This window comes from Ovis aries, chromosome 1 (assembly GCF_016772045.2).
Source record: "Ovis aries strain OAR_USU_Benz2616 breed Rambouillet chromosome 1, ARS-UI_Ramb_v3.0, whole genome shotgun sequence".
In the NCBI taxonomy this organism is placed as follows: Eukaryota; Metazoa; Chordata; class Mammalia; order Artiodactyla; family Bovidae; genus Ovis; species Ovis aries.
The window spans coordinates 54,294,591-54,308,344 of record NC_056054.1 but is presented as its reverse complement, the minus strand read 5'-3'; the positions used below and the strand labels follow the sequence as shown (position 1 = coordinate 54,308,344).

The 13,754-nt window shown below is 37.6% G+C and overlaps 1 protein-coding gene across 4 annotated transcripts in view; it reads right to left on the bottom strand.

Annotated features, from left to right (window-relative positions):
- MIGA1 (mitoguardin 1) overlaps positions 1–13,754 on the bottom strand; it is a 76,747-nt gene that overhangs the window by 11,943 nt on the left and 51,050 nt on the right. For all 4 annotated transcript variants that reach the window (XM_012174138.4, XM_060411024.1, XM_042249978.1 and 1 more), the window contains exons 8-11: positions 13,526–13,626; positions 2,076–2,194; positions 1,754–1,826; positions 891–977 (exon numbers count right to left, since the gene is read on the bottom strand). In XM_012174138.4, the coding sequence (XP_012029528.2) occupies positions 891–977; positions 1,754–1,826; positions 2,076–2,194; positions 13,526–13,626 (380 nt within the window). The remainder of the gene's footprint in view (positions 1–890; positions 978–1,753; positions 1,827–2,075; positions 2,195–13,525; positions 13,627–13,754) is intronic.

The window sequence follows — 13,754 nt, the reverse complement described above, 5'->3', positions numbered from 1 at the left end:
CTGGGCTTCCCTGGTGGCTCAGTGGTAAAGAATCTGCCTGCTAATGCAGGAGACGTGGGTTTAATCCATGGGTCAGAAGATCCCCAGGAGATGGAATGGCCACCCACTCCAGCATTCTTGCCTGGGAAATCCCATGGAAAGAGGAGTCCGGAGGGCTACTGTATCCTGTAGAGTCAGACACGACTTAGCAACTAAACTACAAATTTATATAGCACTTTTAAAATATGTTTTCCTATTTATCACTTATTTAATCATCGTAAAAACTCTGAAATAGGGTACCATAAATATAATTCTATTATACAAATGAGGGAACTGAGGTTCAAAGGGATTGTGTTTGAAAACCAGGTGTTCAAATGGCTCAGGGAAAGTCTGTTTGAGGTTTCTTTTTTTCATCATCTAGACACATCCTGCATAAATGAAAAGTGGTTCCTTACAGTATCAGTAAAATTCTTGCCATTGCTTCTGCCTCATTCAGACCCATGAAGATGAGTAAGAGTGAGAGGCAGTTCAGTTTGTATTTCCAGATTTCTGAGATCTACACTATTTCCTAGGACCTTCTTACTGAACAGGATTGAGGGAGGCATAAGAAAAGAGGTATCAGAAATAATAATAGTGGTGGCCATATAGCTGATTTAATGATAATTCTTACCATGACATTAACAGATTTTTTAATGGGAAACTGTGAATATATTCATCAACTTGCTCAAAACTGTATGAACTTTATACACAGAAAATAAATCAACCCAAGCAGAAATACTTTGGGGAAATACTTAGTATTTATTTTTAGTATGTGAATTTTTACAAATATCTAAAAAAAATTTAATGATTTTAATCATCAGTTCAATTGAAATAATAACAATAAAATAAACTTGCTAACAAAACAAGTTTACCTTTCGTGCTTTTACAATTAACGCTGATAAAATTTTCCTTCCACTCTCAGCAAGGAATATCCTGTTGGCTGTTTCTGAAAGAATTACCTGAAAAATATCCATCCCCAAAGAAAAAAGGAAACCTACAGTTAATTTGAATGGATATTTGACTTTATAGCACATGTATGTACAAATAACCCTAATATAGTTAATACATGGTATATGGTACTATTTCAGCAGGTACACCACAGGAATAAAAAAGTCCTAAGTAGCTAGAATAAAAAGAGCTCTTGAACAGAAAATTTTAAAAGATTAAAGGGTGACAAATCTGAATTTAAATTTGTTCAATTTAATATTTGAAAAATTTGAAATAACTACACAACTCTAGGACAGAAAAATAAAGAGAATTTTGTTGTTAAATGACCTTATTTTACCTTAGGAAACTGGTGATTTTACAACTGAGTCAAGTGAAAAACATTCTAGAACGCATGCTAATTGATAATAAGAAAAAGGACTTATATTCTAAGCAGTTATTTGTACACACACATCTCTAGCATCAAAATAAAACGCATGTACACAAGTGGTGGATTCATGTCAATGTATGGCAAAACCAATACAGTATTGTAAAGTAAAATAAAGCAAAAAAAAAAATTGTATTCTGACAAAATGTGGTAGACCCAGGAAGTTACAGGAGAGGATGACAAATGAAGACAAATGAAGGGAGGCAGCAGGGAGGAAAAATAAACAGTACTTTTTATTTGCCATTACAAATAAGGATAATAAAGAGCAAAGAGCTGTCCTGTTTATATTCAGCTGGGCTCTACAGCATGAGGGTGGGGATGAGTGGCTGGATGAAGTCACTTAATGTTAAAAAAAAAAGATACCTGAAAAGCCTGTCGAATACAGTGAAGTTTGGCAAGAAAATCACTGTCTCCTAGGCACTCCAACATTTCAGTTCTAAGTAATAAACAGGGGAGACAACTGTTAAAGTGCATTTAAGATCAAGCCTACTACTACAAGTTTGGAATAAGGCTTAACCTCAGGACCTTAATAAAAAACACATGTCTTTTCAATATTGACAAAATACATTAAAAAATTGTGTTGAGCCTAAAAACATTTTCCCCCTATTCTCATAAATATTTTAAACAAATATCAGAAAACATATCAACAGCATCTTAATATTTTTCATAAACATAAGCATGATACCTAAGCACTCTCGAGTAAATTTTTCCTTCTTCAACTAAGCGCATGGCCTCTTCGTAAAAAGGGCAGTGGCAAAGGGACTCCAGGCTGTAGGTATGCCGCACTTCTTTGTGCTCTGCAAGCTAAGAATACAGTGTGTTAACACAGACTACACTGATACAGGATGAAAAATTATAAAAAATAAAAAATAGGATCTTACTAATATACTCAATCTGATTAAAATGTGAAAATAATTCAGTAAGATTTTACAGCTAGTAAGATCTGAATTCGTTTTATTTCAAAAGTCAGTTGTAAGGAGTAAAACTTTATAATAAGCTTAGTTTATTTTGACTCCAACTACTTAAATTCACAGAGTGTACAGAAAAGCAGTATTTCACAGCTCATCAACAATAATAATTGATGATGAAGCACTGGAAAAAAAAGAGAATTTTTTATCACCCAAAGAATGCTTTAAAGTATTATAACTCATGATTGTATATTAAGTAAAACTTTCTACAAAAATACTGTAATAATCTCAACTTGGTGAATTCTGGGGAACTTTTTTCTTATATGTATCTTTGATTAACATTTGTATAGCTGAAAAATAGTCACGTACTCTGGCTAGCGTAACAACTCTACAAATGGAACTCCAGCCTTCTGACAGTTCATTAAAAAATAACTGTAAACACTACAGAGTTGCCAGCTAAGCAGGAAAACTCCAGAGCAATTTTATTTTTCAATACCAGGTGATCCACTTAAATAGAGTGCTGTAGGAGTTTTTGGTTTTTAAAAATAAAATAAACTACACCTTATTGAGATATAATTCACATACTATAAAATTCACCCATTTAAGTATGCAATTCAGTAGTTTTTAGTACATTCACTGGGTTATGCAATCAGCACCACTTTGCAATTTCAAAATATTTTTATGCTATGCCAATAAGAAACCCTCTGCCTGTTAGCAGTCACTCCCCATCCCCCTTCTCTCCAGGCTCTGGGAACCAATAATTTTTCAGTGTCTGTGGAGTTTCCACTCTGGAGACGATATAGGCAGATTTAAGCACATGCAGCATTTTGCATTTGGTTTCTTTCATGTAGCATCATGTTTCCGAGGTTCACCTATAAGGAAGCATATAACAGTACTCCGTCCTTTTTTATGACTGAATTGTGTGAGTATATCACATTTTGTTTATCCTTTCCACAGCTGACAGACTTGTGGGTTTTTTCCACTTTTTGATAGTCATGGATAAGACTGCTTTAAACATTTATGTACAAGTTTTTTTCAGTCCTGAATATTCATTGGAAGGACTGATCCTGAAGGTGAAACTCCAATACTTTGGCCACCTGATGCGAAGAACCGACTCACTGGAAAAGACCCTGATGCTGGGAAAGATGGAAGGCGGGAGGAGAAGGGAACGACAGAGGATGAGATGGTTGGATGGCATCACCGACTCAATGGACATGGGTTTGAGTAGGCTCCAAGAGTTGGTGATGGACAGGGAAGCCTGGCGTGCTGCAGTCCATGGGGTCACAAAGAGTCGGACACGACTGAGCGACTGAACTAAACAAGTTTTTTATGTTTTCAATTCCCTTGAGTATATAACTAAAAAATGGAAGTGTCAAATGGTAACTTTGTGTTTAACTTTTTGAGGAAACTGTTTTTGCAAAGTGGCTGCACCATTTTCCATTCCCATTAGAAATGTATAATGATTTAAATTTTTCCATACCTCTGTCAACAATTGTTATTGTCCATCTTGTTTTATTATAGCCACCCTAGTGGGTGTGAAATGGTTTAAATTTCTCTAATGACTAATGATGTGCAATATCTTTCATATCCTTATTGGCCCTTGTGTATCTTCTTTGGAAAAATATCTATTGAAATCCCTGGCCCATTTTTAAGTTAGGTTATTTGTCCACTTATTGCTGGGTTACAACAGTTCTTTATATATTCTGGATATAAGACCTTTATCAGCTACATGGTTTACAAATATTTTCTCCCATTCTACTACCTTCTCACTTTCCTGTTGGTGTCCTTTAAAGCACAAAAGTTTCTACTTCTGATAAACACCAATTAATTGCTTTTTTTTTCCTTTTGTCCATCTTAAGTTTTGTTTTGTGCAGAACATGAAGGTTGGCCAGAGGTGAGAGGTTAGGGATTTCTAAGGTCTTCCCTGGACACATGCATAGCCCCGCACATGCTTGTGGCCTTCTAGATTCTCAGGAATATGCTGGAGCTTTTCAAAGCTCCCTATAAACATCTCATTGCCCAATTTTTCCTTTAAGTTTTTTGTTCACCTTCTTACTAGCTCTGATGGTATTACCACTTCAAGCAGCTGCAGTGTTAATTCCCGCTGATATTTTTCAACAAGATTTTAGGGATAGAAACTTTGTACATAGCAAGCTCCAAGTCTGGTCAAATAAAAACAAATCCTTAGAACAGAGCTTTGCAAGGAGCTGCCATACAGGTCAAATGGTGACAATTCTCTAGTGATGGGACTTTGGGGAGGCTTCAAAGCTATTAAGTTTCTTCCAGTGGCTGCTGAGCCCTTGATTTTCACAGTCACCACAGTGGTGAACCTGTTGGTTTCCAAGACTCCTCTAGAGAGAGGGATGGAAAACGAACAAGTTAAAAGTGTGGTGTTCCCTGGTGATCCCAGTGGTTGAGAGTCCACCTGCCAACACAAGGGACACAGGTTTGACCCCTGGTCCAAGAGGATTCCACATGCTAAAAGGCAGCTGACCCACAACTACTGTGCCTGAGCTCTAGAGCTGGTGAACTGCAACTACTGGGCCCATGGGCCACAAGTACTGAAGCCTGCACACCCTAGAGTCTGTAATCTGCAACAAGTAAAGCCACCATAATGAGACACCCATGCACTGAAACCTCCCACTCACCACAACTAGAGAAAGCCTCAGGCAGCAACAAAGACTGAGCAGAGCCAAAAATTTTTAACAGTTAAAGAAAAGATTTACAAGTTCACTCTTCCCATGGAGATTCAGCCATTGTCCTTAAATAAATGCTCTCTGAATTTTTACAAGTGTTTAATTTTCAGAGTTCTTAAAATTTCTGACAATTTTTGCCAGAGTTTTCATTGCTTTTGTGGAGGAGATCTTTGGAAGCTTTTACCCTACTATTTCAGAAGTGTTTCTCCATGCTGTAGTTCTGGCACTTCATTTCTACCCAGTGTGCTATGCTAAATGCTGTGCTAAATATTCAACTATCTCACTTCTTTACAACCACTGATAAAGGAGGAAGGCTTTTTTGAGAATCCTTGGACAGCAAGGAGATCAAACCAGTCAATCCTAAAGGAAATCGACCCTCAATATTCACTGGAAGGACTGATGCTGAAACTGAAACTCCCAACACTTTGGCCACCTGATGCGAAGAGCTGACTCACTGGAAAAGACTCTGATGCTGGGAAAGACTGAGGACAGGAGGACAAGGGAACAACAGAGGATGAGATGGTTGGATGGCATCACTGACTCAGTGGATTTGAGTTTGAGCAAACTTTGGGGGATGGTGAGGGACAGGGAAGCCTAGCGTGCTGCAGTCAGTCCATGGGGTCACAAAGAGCTGGACCAACTGAGCGACTGAACAACAACAAATTACTATCTACATTTCAGAGGCAAAGAAACAGCGATTTAGATTAGCAGGAACTTGCCCCAAGGCCCACTACTAAATGGCAGAACTTATAACCAGGCATTTATTCCAGAGCTTATATGTACTTTTAAATATCAAATGATATGTACTCTACTATCAGCCTTATCCAAAAATCCAAAGGAGTAGTTTAAATGTCAGCATTATTTAGGATAGTGTGTGTGTATATATATATATGTCTCTTAGTCCAGAGGCAAAAAAAAAAAGTAGACAGAAATGACAACATCTGACTTAACATACTGTCAGCTTTAATATTTCCCTTTATATTTTACAGAAAATAGATTATGCCAAAGGAAAAGTGTTTTTGAGGTTAAAAAGAAAGATAACAGTTTAAAAACTTAGTGTGGAAATTCTTTAGATAGTAAATAGTTTAATGTTTTGTATCACTGTTGAAACAAATAGGATCTACCAGTAGAAAAAATCCTACAGAGGAAACTAGGGCTCCAATTAAATTTGCTACATAAAATACTTTATACTAATAAGAAGTGAACAAAACCAACAATAAGAGATTCCAGAGTCAAGTTTTGATTTATTAGTCTATCTTGCTTATTTGTTGGTTTGGCTGACATGACTATGTAAATAAGTCTCTTAAAATAAGCTTGCAGCTGTGAAAATACGTCACATTGAAGATCTGACACTAGCTAACATTATCATCAACTCTTCCTAAGAGACAATGACAATGCAGAATTTACTAATTTAAATCCTAAATTAAATTAGGATTGAATTTTTTTAAAGCAAATCACTAAATGATGGCTTAAATTCTCATTTAGAGTATATCTTATAGTAAGATTTTTTTGGACAAAATTCTTAAAAACTTTAAAAGGTTGCAGAAAAAGGTTAACATTTTATTAGAGCTGAGATGTTACTTCAGAAGCAGAAGTCAGTAACACAGTTTAATCCCCACATATGGAAACATGTAATTCACCATGAAAAAGGGTTCTTTTATTTGCTAGCTGAAACTTGAAATGCCCTTCATTTCTAAGTTATTTAAGATCTCAAATTACTTCCCCTGTGCCTTCCAAGAGATGCAAGAGAGACTGGGCCTTATCTTCTTTGGCAAGCAATGACTTTGTTGAATGTGAAGTAATATTTTTAAAAGCCCTAATATTTTTTAAAGCCTCTGAACAACCATGAAAGAAATGTCCAAAGTCCCAAAACTATTATAAGTTGGATCATAAAATAGGCTAAGTTCAATTTTAATATAGACTATTTTTAACGTTTACATTTTCCTTTCAAAATAACCACCTAAAATTACAAGTAGGACTTATAAAGAAAGCAGGATGACTATATCCCCTATCTCACTAATAAAAAAGAAAAAAAAAGGAAATAAACTTACAATAACTGCCTTCTAAAATGGCACTCATGAGACTTTCCTGGTAGTACAGTGGTTAAGAATTTGCCTTCCAGTGCAGGGGACACAGGTTCGATCTCTAGTCGCAGAACTAAGATCCCCATACGATAGGGCAACCAAGTCTGAGTACCATGTACATGTGACCACAATGAAAGATCTTGCATGCTGCAACTAAGATCCAATGCCACCAAATAAACAAACATTTTTAAATTATAAAATAAAAGATAAAATGCCATTCATGTTCATTCTCTCTTCCTGGTACTTCATACAGCATCTTATGTTGAAGAGGGCTAACCTGGGTAACCAATAACAGATAGAAATAATGGCGTGTGATTTCTGAGGCTACATCAAAACAATCACTGCTTCTGCCTCACTCTTTCTTGTGGAAACTAGGTGCCATGTTATGAAAATGCTCAAGCAGTCCTTTTGAAAAGTCCATAAAACCATAAAAAACATAGGTTTCCTACCAAAAGGTAGCACCAACATGCCATTTATCTAAGTAATCTTAGGGCAGATTCTCCAGCTCCAGTCAATCTTCAGATGACTACAGCCCCCGCCAACATACTTGACTACAGCATACAGAAGACCTCAAGTCAAAACCACCCAGATAAACCATTTCTAGACTCTTGATTCTCAAAACAACGAGATAATAAATGTTTGCTATCACTGTTACTGTTGAATGGGAAATAACTGGGGGAGTGGGCAGGTGTCCAGTATCAGGATTTTTGGAATCACTTCTTGGCACTGGAACCTTGGTGACCTTAAGCATGCTAACTCACAAAATCTTGCTCAGGGGGCAGCCTTACCCATTGTGACAATATCACCAATCTGGACGCCCCTGACGTGGAGCAACAGGTGAACGGACATGTTTTTCTGTATTTTTGGATATAACAGAGGTATCTCAGGGGATGAAGATGGTCCTCTGCATCTTCACCTTAGTCACCACACCAGACAGGATCTGCCCTCAGATGGAGATATTATCAGTAAAGGGACATTTCTTGTCAGTGTAGGTGCCCTCAATGGCCGTCTGGGTGCCTAGAAGTCCAGACCATTGTTCTTGTATTGTGAGAGCCTCTCCTTGATGGCTTCTTCAAGCAGGACCCTCTTTCTATTTTGAAAAATGGTGTCTGCTGCCTTTGGTAGGCATGCTCAGTCCAGGAGTCATTTCTTATCTAATATACGTGACTTTAGAATTAAATACCAAAACAACGGGCCCTTTGGATTAGTGCCCAGGACGTAGTTCTCACAGGACTAACCCTAAGGCCCATGACCTCCAGAAAACTACCCCATAAGCATTGGATTTTAAGAAGGAGACTCCTAAAATGCTTGAGCCTCTAATAAACCCCAACTGGGGAACCCCCAGGATATATAGAAGGCTCTAATATAGACTAACAAAAAGACACATGCCCCCTAACTGATTTAATCCCTAGGAAACTAAGGACTCTGGCAATTAACCTCCAAACTGGAGCACATGGTCCCGCCCTTTAAGACACACTCCTGAGACCTGGGACAGACCTACAGTCTTGGCACCAGCCCCCAGTCCACATCTGGATTTCATTGGTTTTAGGACAATAAGTTTTGGGTAGTTTATTATATAGCAACAAGTTACTAATGTAATAAGGGGGAGATACACAGACTTCCAAAAACTGGAAAGCAAATGGAAGTGTGTTGACAGATGAAAGAGATGAGGAAGCCATAGTCCTGAATAAGTTCAAGAGAGTGAGTGAAAGTTGCTCAATTGTGTCCAATTCTTTGTGACCCCATGGACTATGCAGTCCATGGAATTCTCCAGGCCAGAATACTGGAGTGGGCAGCTTTTCCCTTCTCCAGGGGATCTTCCCAATCCAGGGATCAAACCCAGATCTCCTACACTGCAGGCAGACTCTTTACCAGCTGAGCCACAAGGGAAACCCAAGTTCAAGAGAGGATATAGTCAAAGAGGAGCACCAGGCCCACAGTGAGCAGGTGTGAGGGCAGGACTGAAGAAGAAGGATTGAAAATTGGAGTTTAAATGGAAGTCTGTGTCCAAATAACTGTAGCTGTCCTATATCTTATTCTACTTTCTGCCATGGAATAGAAAGGCAGCTAACAGGAAGACAAATCTGCAACCAGAGAACGTTTCTTCTTTGAAATTACTTGAACAGGAATTCCCTGGCAGTCCAATGGTTAGGACTCCATGCTTTCACTGCTGAGGGTCAGGGAACTAAGATCCCACAAGCCATGTGCCATGGCCAAAAAGCAAAACATATTACTTGAACCACCAGGGGAAAGTAAGTCCGCCAGGGTGAGAGATGGATCTGCCAGAGTAAAGCCCTTTCTATTCTGTATACAGCTGTGCCCTGATGATTGGGCTTCTCCAGATCATTCATCCTAAAGAAATACCTGCCAATCAACAACCTCAAAGAAATAGACTGAGCCCAGTTATCCTTCCCTGTTCACCTCTTCCAGAAGAAACAAACATAAAGCAAGGCTGTTATCCCACACAATCTACTTGAGAAAATCAATCCAGTCACCAATTAAGCTTTCAAATTTGAAAAGAAAACTATCAGCACAAAAATGAAAGCCCAAGATAAACAGACAAAATTGACCCCAGAGGAAATAAGATAACTCTGGGTTGCTATAAACAAGAGCTATCAAGTCAGAGAGGTAAAGCAAAAGCTTTCCAAGCGTCATTTTAGAATATGACTAGAGGGATCTGAATTTTAAGAAATAAAACTTTATCTTTAAAGAGAACCCTAGGGACTTCTCTGGTGGTCCAGCGGTTAAGAATGTGCTGTGCAATGCAGGGGACACGGGCTCAGTCCCTGGTCTGGGAACTAAGATCCTACCTACTGAAGAACAGCTGTGCTTGTGTGCCACAGTTACTAAGCCCCTGCATGCACTGAAAGATCCCACCTGCTGCAACTAAGACCTGACACAGCTGAATAAATGAATAAATTTAAAAATAAAGAGAACCCTACAACTTATATGGCAAATTTATATACAGATACACCATGGTAATTGTGTTAATTCTAAGAAAAACTAAATTTACAGCTAAAAAATACTGTTGTTCTTATTTAGTCGTTAAGTCATGTCCCACTCTTTGCAACCCCAGGAACTGTAGCCCTCCAAGCTCCTCTGTCCATGGGATTTCCTAGGCAAGAATACTAGAATGGGTTGCCATTTCCTTCTCCAGGGGATCTTCCTGAACTAGGGATCAAACCAGCATCTCCTGCTTGGCAGGCATGTTCTTCTACCACTGAGCCACCTGGGCAGCCCTTTGCAATTTTAGTTTCTACCTATTAAATGATGATGGAGGACAAGATGGTTAGATGGCATCACCAACTCGAGGGACACGAGTTTGAGCAAGCTCCAGGAGCTGGTGAAGGACAGGGAGGCCTGGTTTCCTGCAGTCCATGGGGTCGCAAAGAGTCGGCCACCACTGAGTGAACAACAACAACAATTAAATGATAATCTCTTTAACATAAAGACAGGAAAGTCAGGAGAATGCTCAATGCAGTGGCACCCTAACATTAAAAAGACTTTTCAGAACTTGAAAATTCTGCGAAGAATTCTGCTAAAAGAACATCAAACACAAAAGATCACACATTGCACGATTCTATTAGCATGAAGTGTTCAGGATAAGCAAATCCACAAAGATGGAAAGTACAGGTGTAACTGCCTAGGACAGTGGGGTAGGAGAGAAAAAGAAACGATTACCAATAGGTAGGAGTTTCTTCTGAGGTGATAAAAATGTACTGGAATTAGAAAGTTTGCACAACTCTGTGAATATTCTAAAACCACTCAACTGTACAGTTTAAAAGTGAACTTTTATAGTACATGAATTATATCTCAATAAAGGTATTAATGCAAAAAAAAAGACTTTTCAGAGAAAAAAGGCTCTGGTTCCAAACCATTGTCTGGTAAAGCTTATACAGGAGAATCTTGTTAATCACTCTCAAAAATGACTGACCAACCTTAGAGAAAAGTCTATGCCAGGACTTGCTTTAATCTAAATATTTAGGCAAAAACTCTTTCTGATAATTCTGAATTACAGCTTTCAAATTATCACAAACTGTTTAAACTTCCCAAGGATTTCTGGTCTTATTTTCTTCACAACTTTCTTCATTAAACAGGTTTGTTTTTTTTTTTTTCCTGCTAAGTTCTTGGCATATAGTAAGTGCAATTAAAAATAATAACAAACATTTCTTAAAAAGGAATTGATCTTGGAACATTCACATTCTGAGATCATACATTTATACTTAGAAGCATTCCTAGGAGGTTTCGCCGATAGTGAGCCCTTCCTGTGGTATTCATGCATTTTGTTTCTGTAATTTATCAAACCTTTGTAGCTTAAACCACATGATTCAGCATCCTTCTTCTGGGTATGTATCAAAAGGAAATGAAATCACTATCTTGAGATATCTGCACTCTCATGTTCATTGCAACACTATTCACAATAGCCAAAAAATGGAAACAACTCAGGTGTACATCAATTGATGAACGGATAAAGAAGACGTGGTATACATAAATGTATGTATAGTCAATCAAATATTATTCATCCATGAGAAAGAAATCTTGCCATTTGTGACAATATGTATGGGGCAGGATCTAGAAGGCATTATGTAAAGTGCAATAAGACAGAGAAGGACAAATACAGTTCACCCTTGAACAATGTGGGGGTTAGGGGAATTGACCCCATCTGTGGTTGAAATAGTCTCCCCCCATTTCCTTTTTCAGGACCTGCTTCAGATACCAAAGTCTTCAGATGCTCAAGTCCCATAGTTGGCACTTAGTATTCACAGTTGCACATCCTTGGATTCAACCAACTGCAGATGATGCAGTATGTATTTACTGAAAAAAAAATCCATGTATAAGTGCATCTACACAGTTCAAACCTATGTAGTGCCAAGGTCAACTGTACTGTATGGTATCACATAATTTTGATCTAAAAAGCCAAACTCATAGAAACAGAGGATCAGAATGGTGGTTACCAGGAGCAGGATGTAGAAAAAATTGGGGAAATGCTGATCAAAGGGTACAAACTACCAGTTAGAAGATGAATAAGTCCCAGGGATGTAATGCACAGAATCGTGACTCTAGTTAACGGTACTGTATCATATGTTTGGAAGCTGCTAAGAGAGCAAATCTTCATCCCACAAAGAAAAAAGGTAATCATGCGAGGTGCTGGAGGTGATAACTAGCCTTATTGTGGTAATTATTCCAAATATATGTTTCAAATCATTGCTCTGTACAGCTTAAACTTCATGTTATAAGTTTATGTTATCTTCATGTTATCTCAATAAAGCTGGGGAAAAAAAAAAGATAACCCTGTCTATAACAATCCATAAAAAGCAGACAAAATAGCTACTTCATAGAACAAGTAGATATATTTTGTGTGTTGCAAACTTACAACTATAAAAATATAAGTAAAACTGTGAACTCAGGAGATGATACTGTAAGCAATAGCTAAAATACACATATACAGAAAAATCTTGAGAGGATGAAAGATTATGGTCTGTACAGCTTTAAAGAAGGCAGAATCAAAGTTTAGGGAAAAGGGTGTTGGAATACCTAAGCTTTCCACACTAGAGCTTGAATCCACACATCAATAACAGATGTGTGATACTATTTATATGAAAAAGGACAGCAGTAATATCTAAGAATCTACCATAAAAATGAAACAATTCTAAGATAAAATTAGCCATATATAATTTTTTAAACTGTCAAGTAGAAAAGATTATAAATAGATGATCACTTTGCAACCTTCTCTTTAGATAAAAAATTTTAAGTCTCAGCATAAAACAAATTATTCATAAATCCATAATTTAGTGATCACCACTGCTTACATATTAGTGTATTTACATCTAGCCTTTTTCCCCTCAGCTTAAATACTCACGTAATACACCACATACAGGTTTTACTTCATTACAAAATTACAAGCACACACTCTGTATACTCATTTCACTTAACTTATGTTCCCATGTCATTAAAAACATTGGAAGCATGTTTATGGCACTCTAATATTTCAAATTATGGATATTCCATAATTTGGCATTATACTATTTTCAGTTTTTCATTATTATTAAAAATGCTACTGTGAATAGTTTGTACATATAAATCTCTGAATCTCATTTCCTTGGGGAAAAAATCTAGAAACATGGTTTCTCAGCTAAACAATCTGAATAATTTTAAGATTCTTAAGGTGAATTGCTCTCCACTAACACACTGATAGGCCTCATCCGTAACCCACGGTCTATGAAAGTGTTCACTTAAAGTCTATGTTTACACGTCCACCTCTCTAAAGAGACTCTACACTCCCGTGGGAACTTATGTTCATGGTACATTCATCTTTGTAGCCTGGTATCTACCACAGAGTTAATACTAAATAAATGGCTACTGAACTGAGTTACAGCACAACGGCAAAACAGTAACGTCCAGCTGAGAAAGAATAAGAAATCTTCATGAGGAACATGGATGTCCTACCTCTGCTGCTGAAGCAAAGGAATCAGCAGATGCGACACTCGAGGTGTCTCTCAGGCCGAAGTCATCCGCGTTCCCTTTCGTGGTGCTATCTGTATCTTTATCTGGAAAGAAGAGGCGAAAAGTTCAGAAGCTGACATTCCTTGTCATTGCATAGTTCATATTCTATTGTTGACTTTTTCTGTTTTTTGTTTAAACTTCAGTCTTTATTAGAATTCTGGAATCTAAAAGA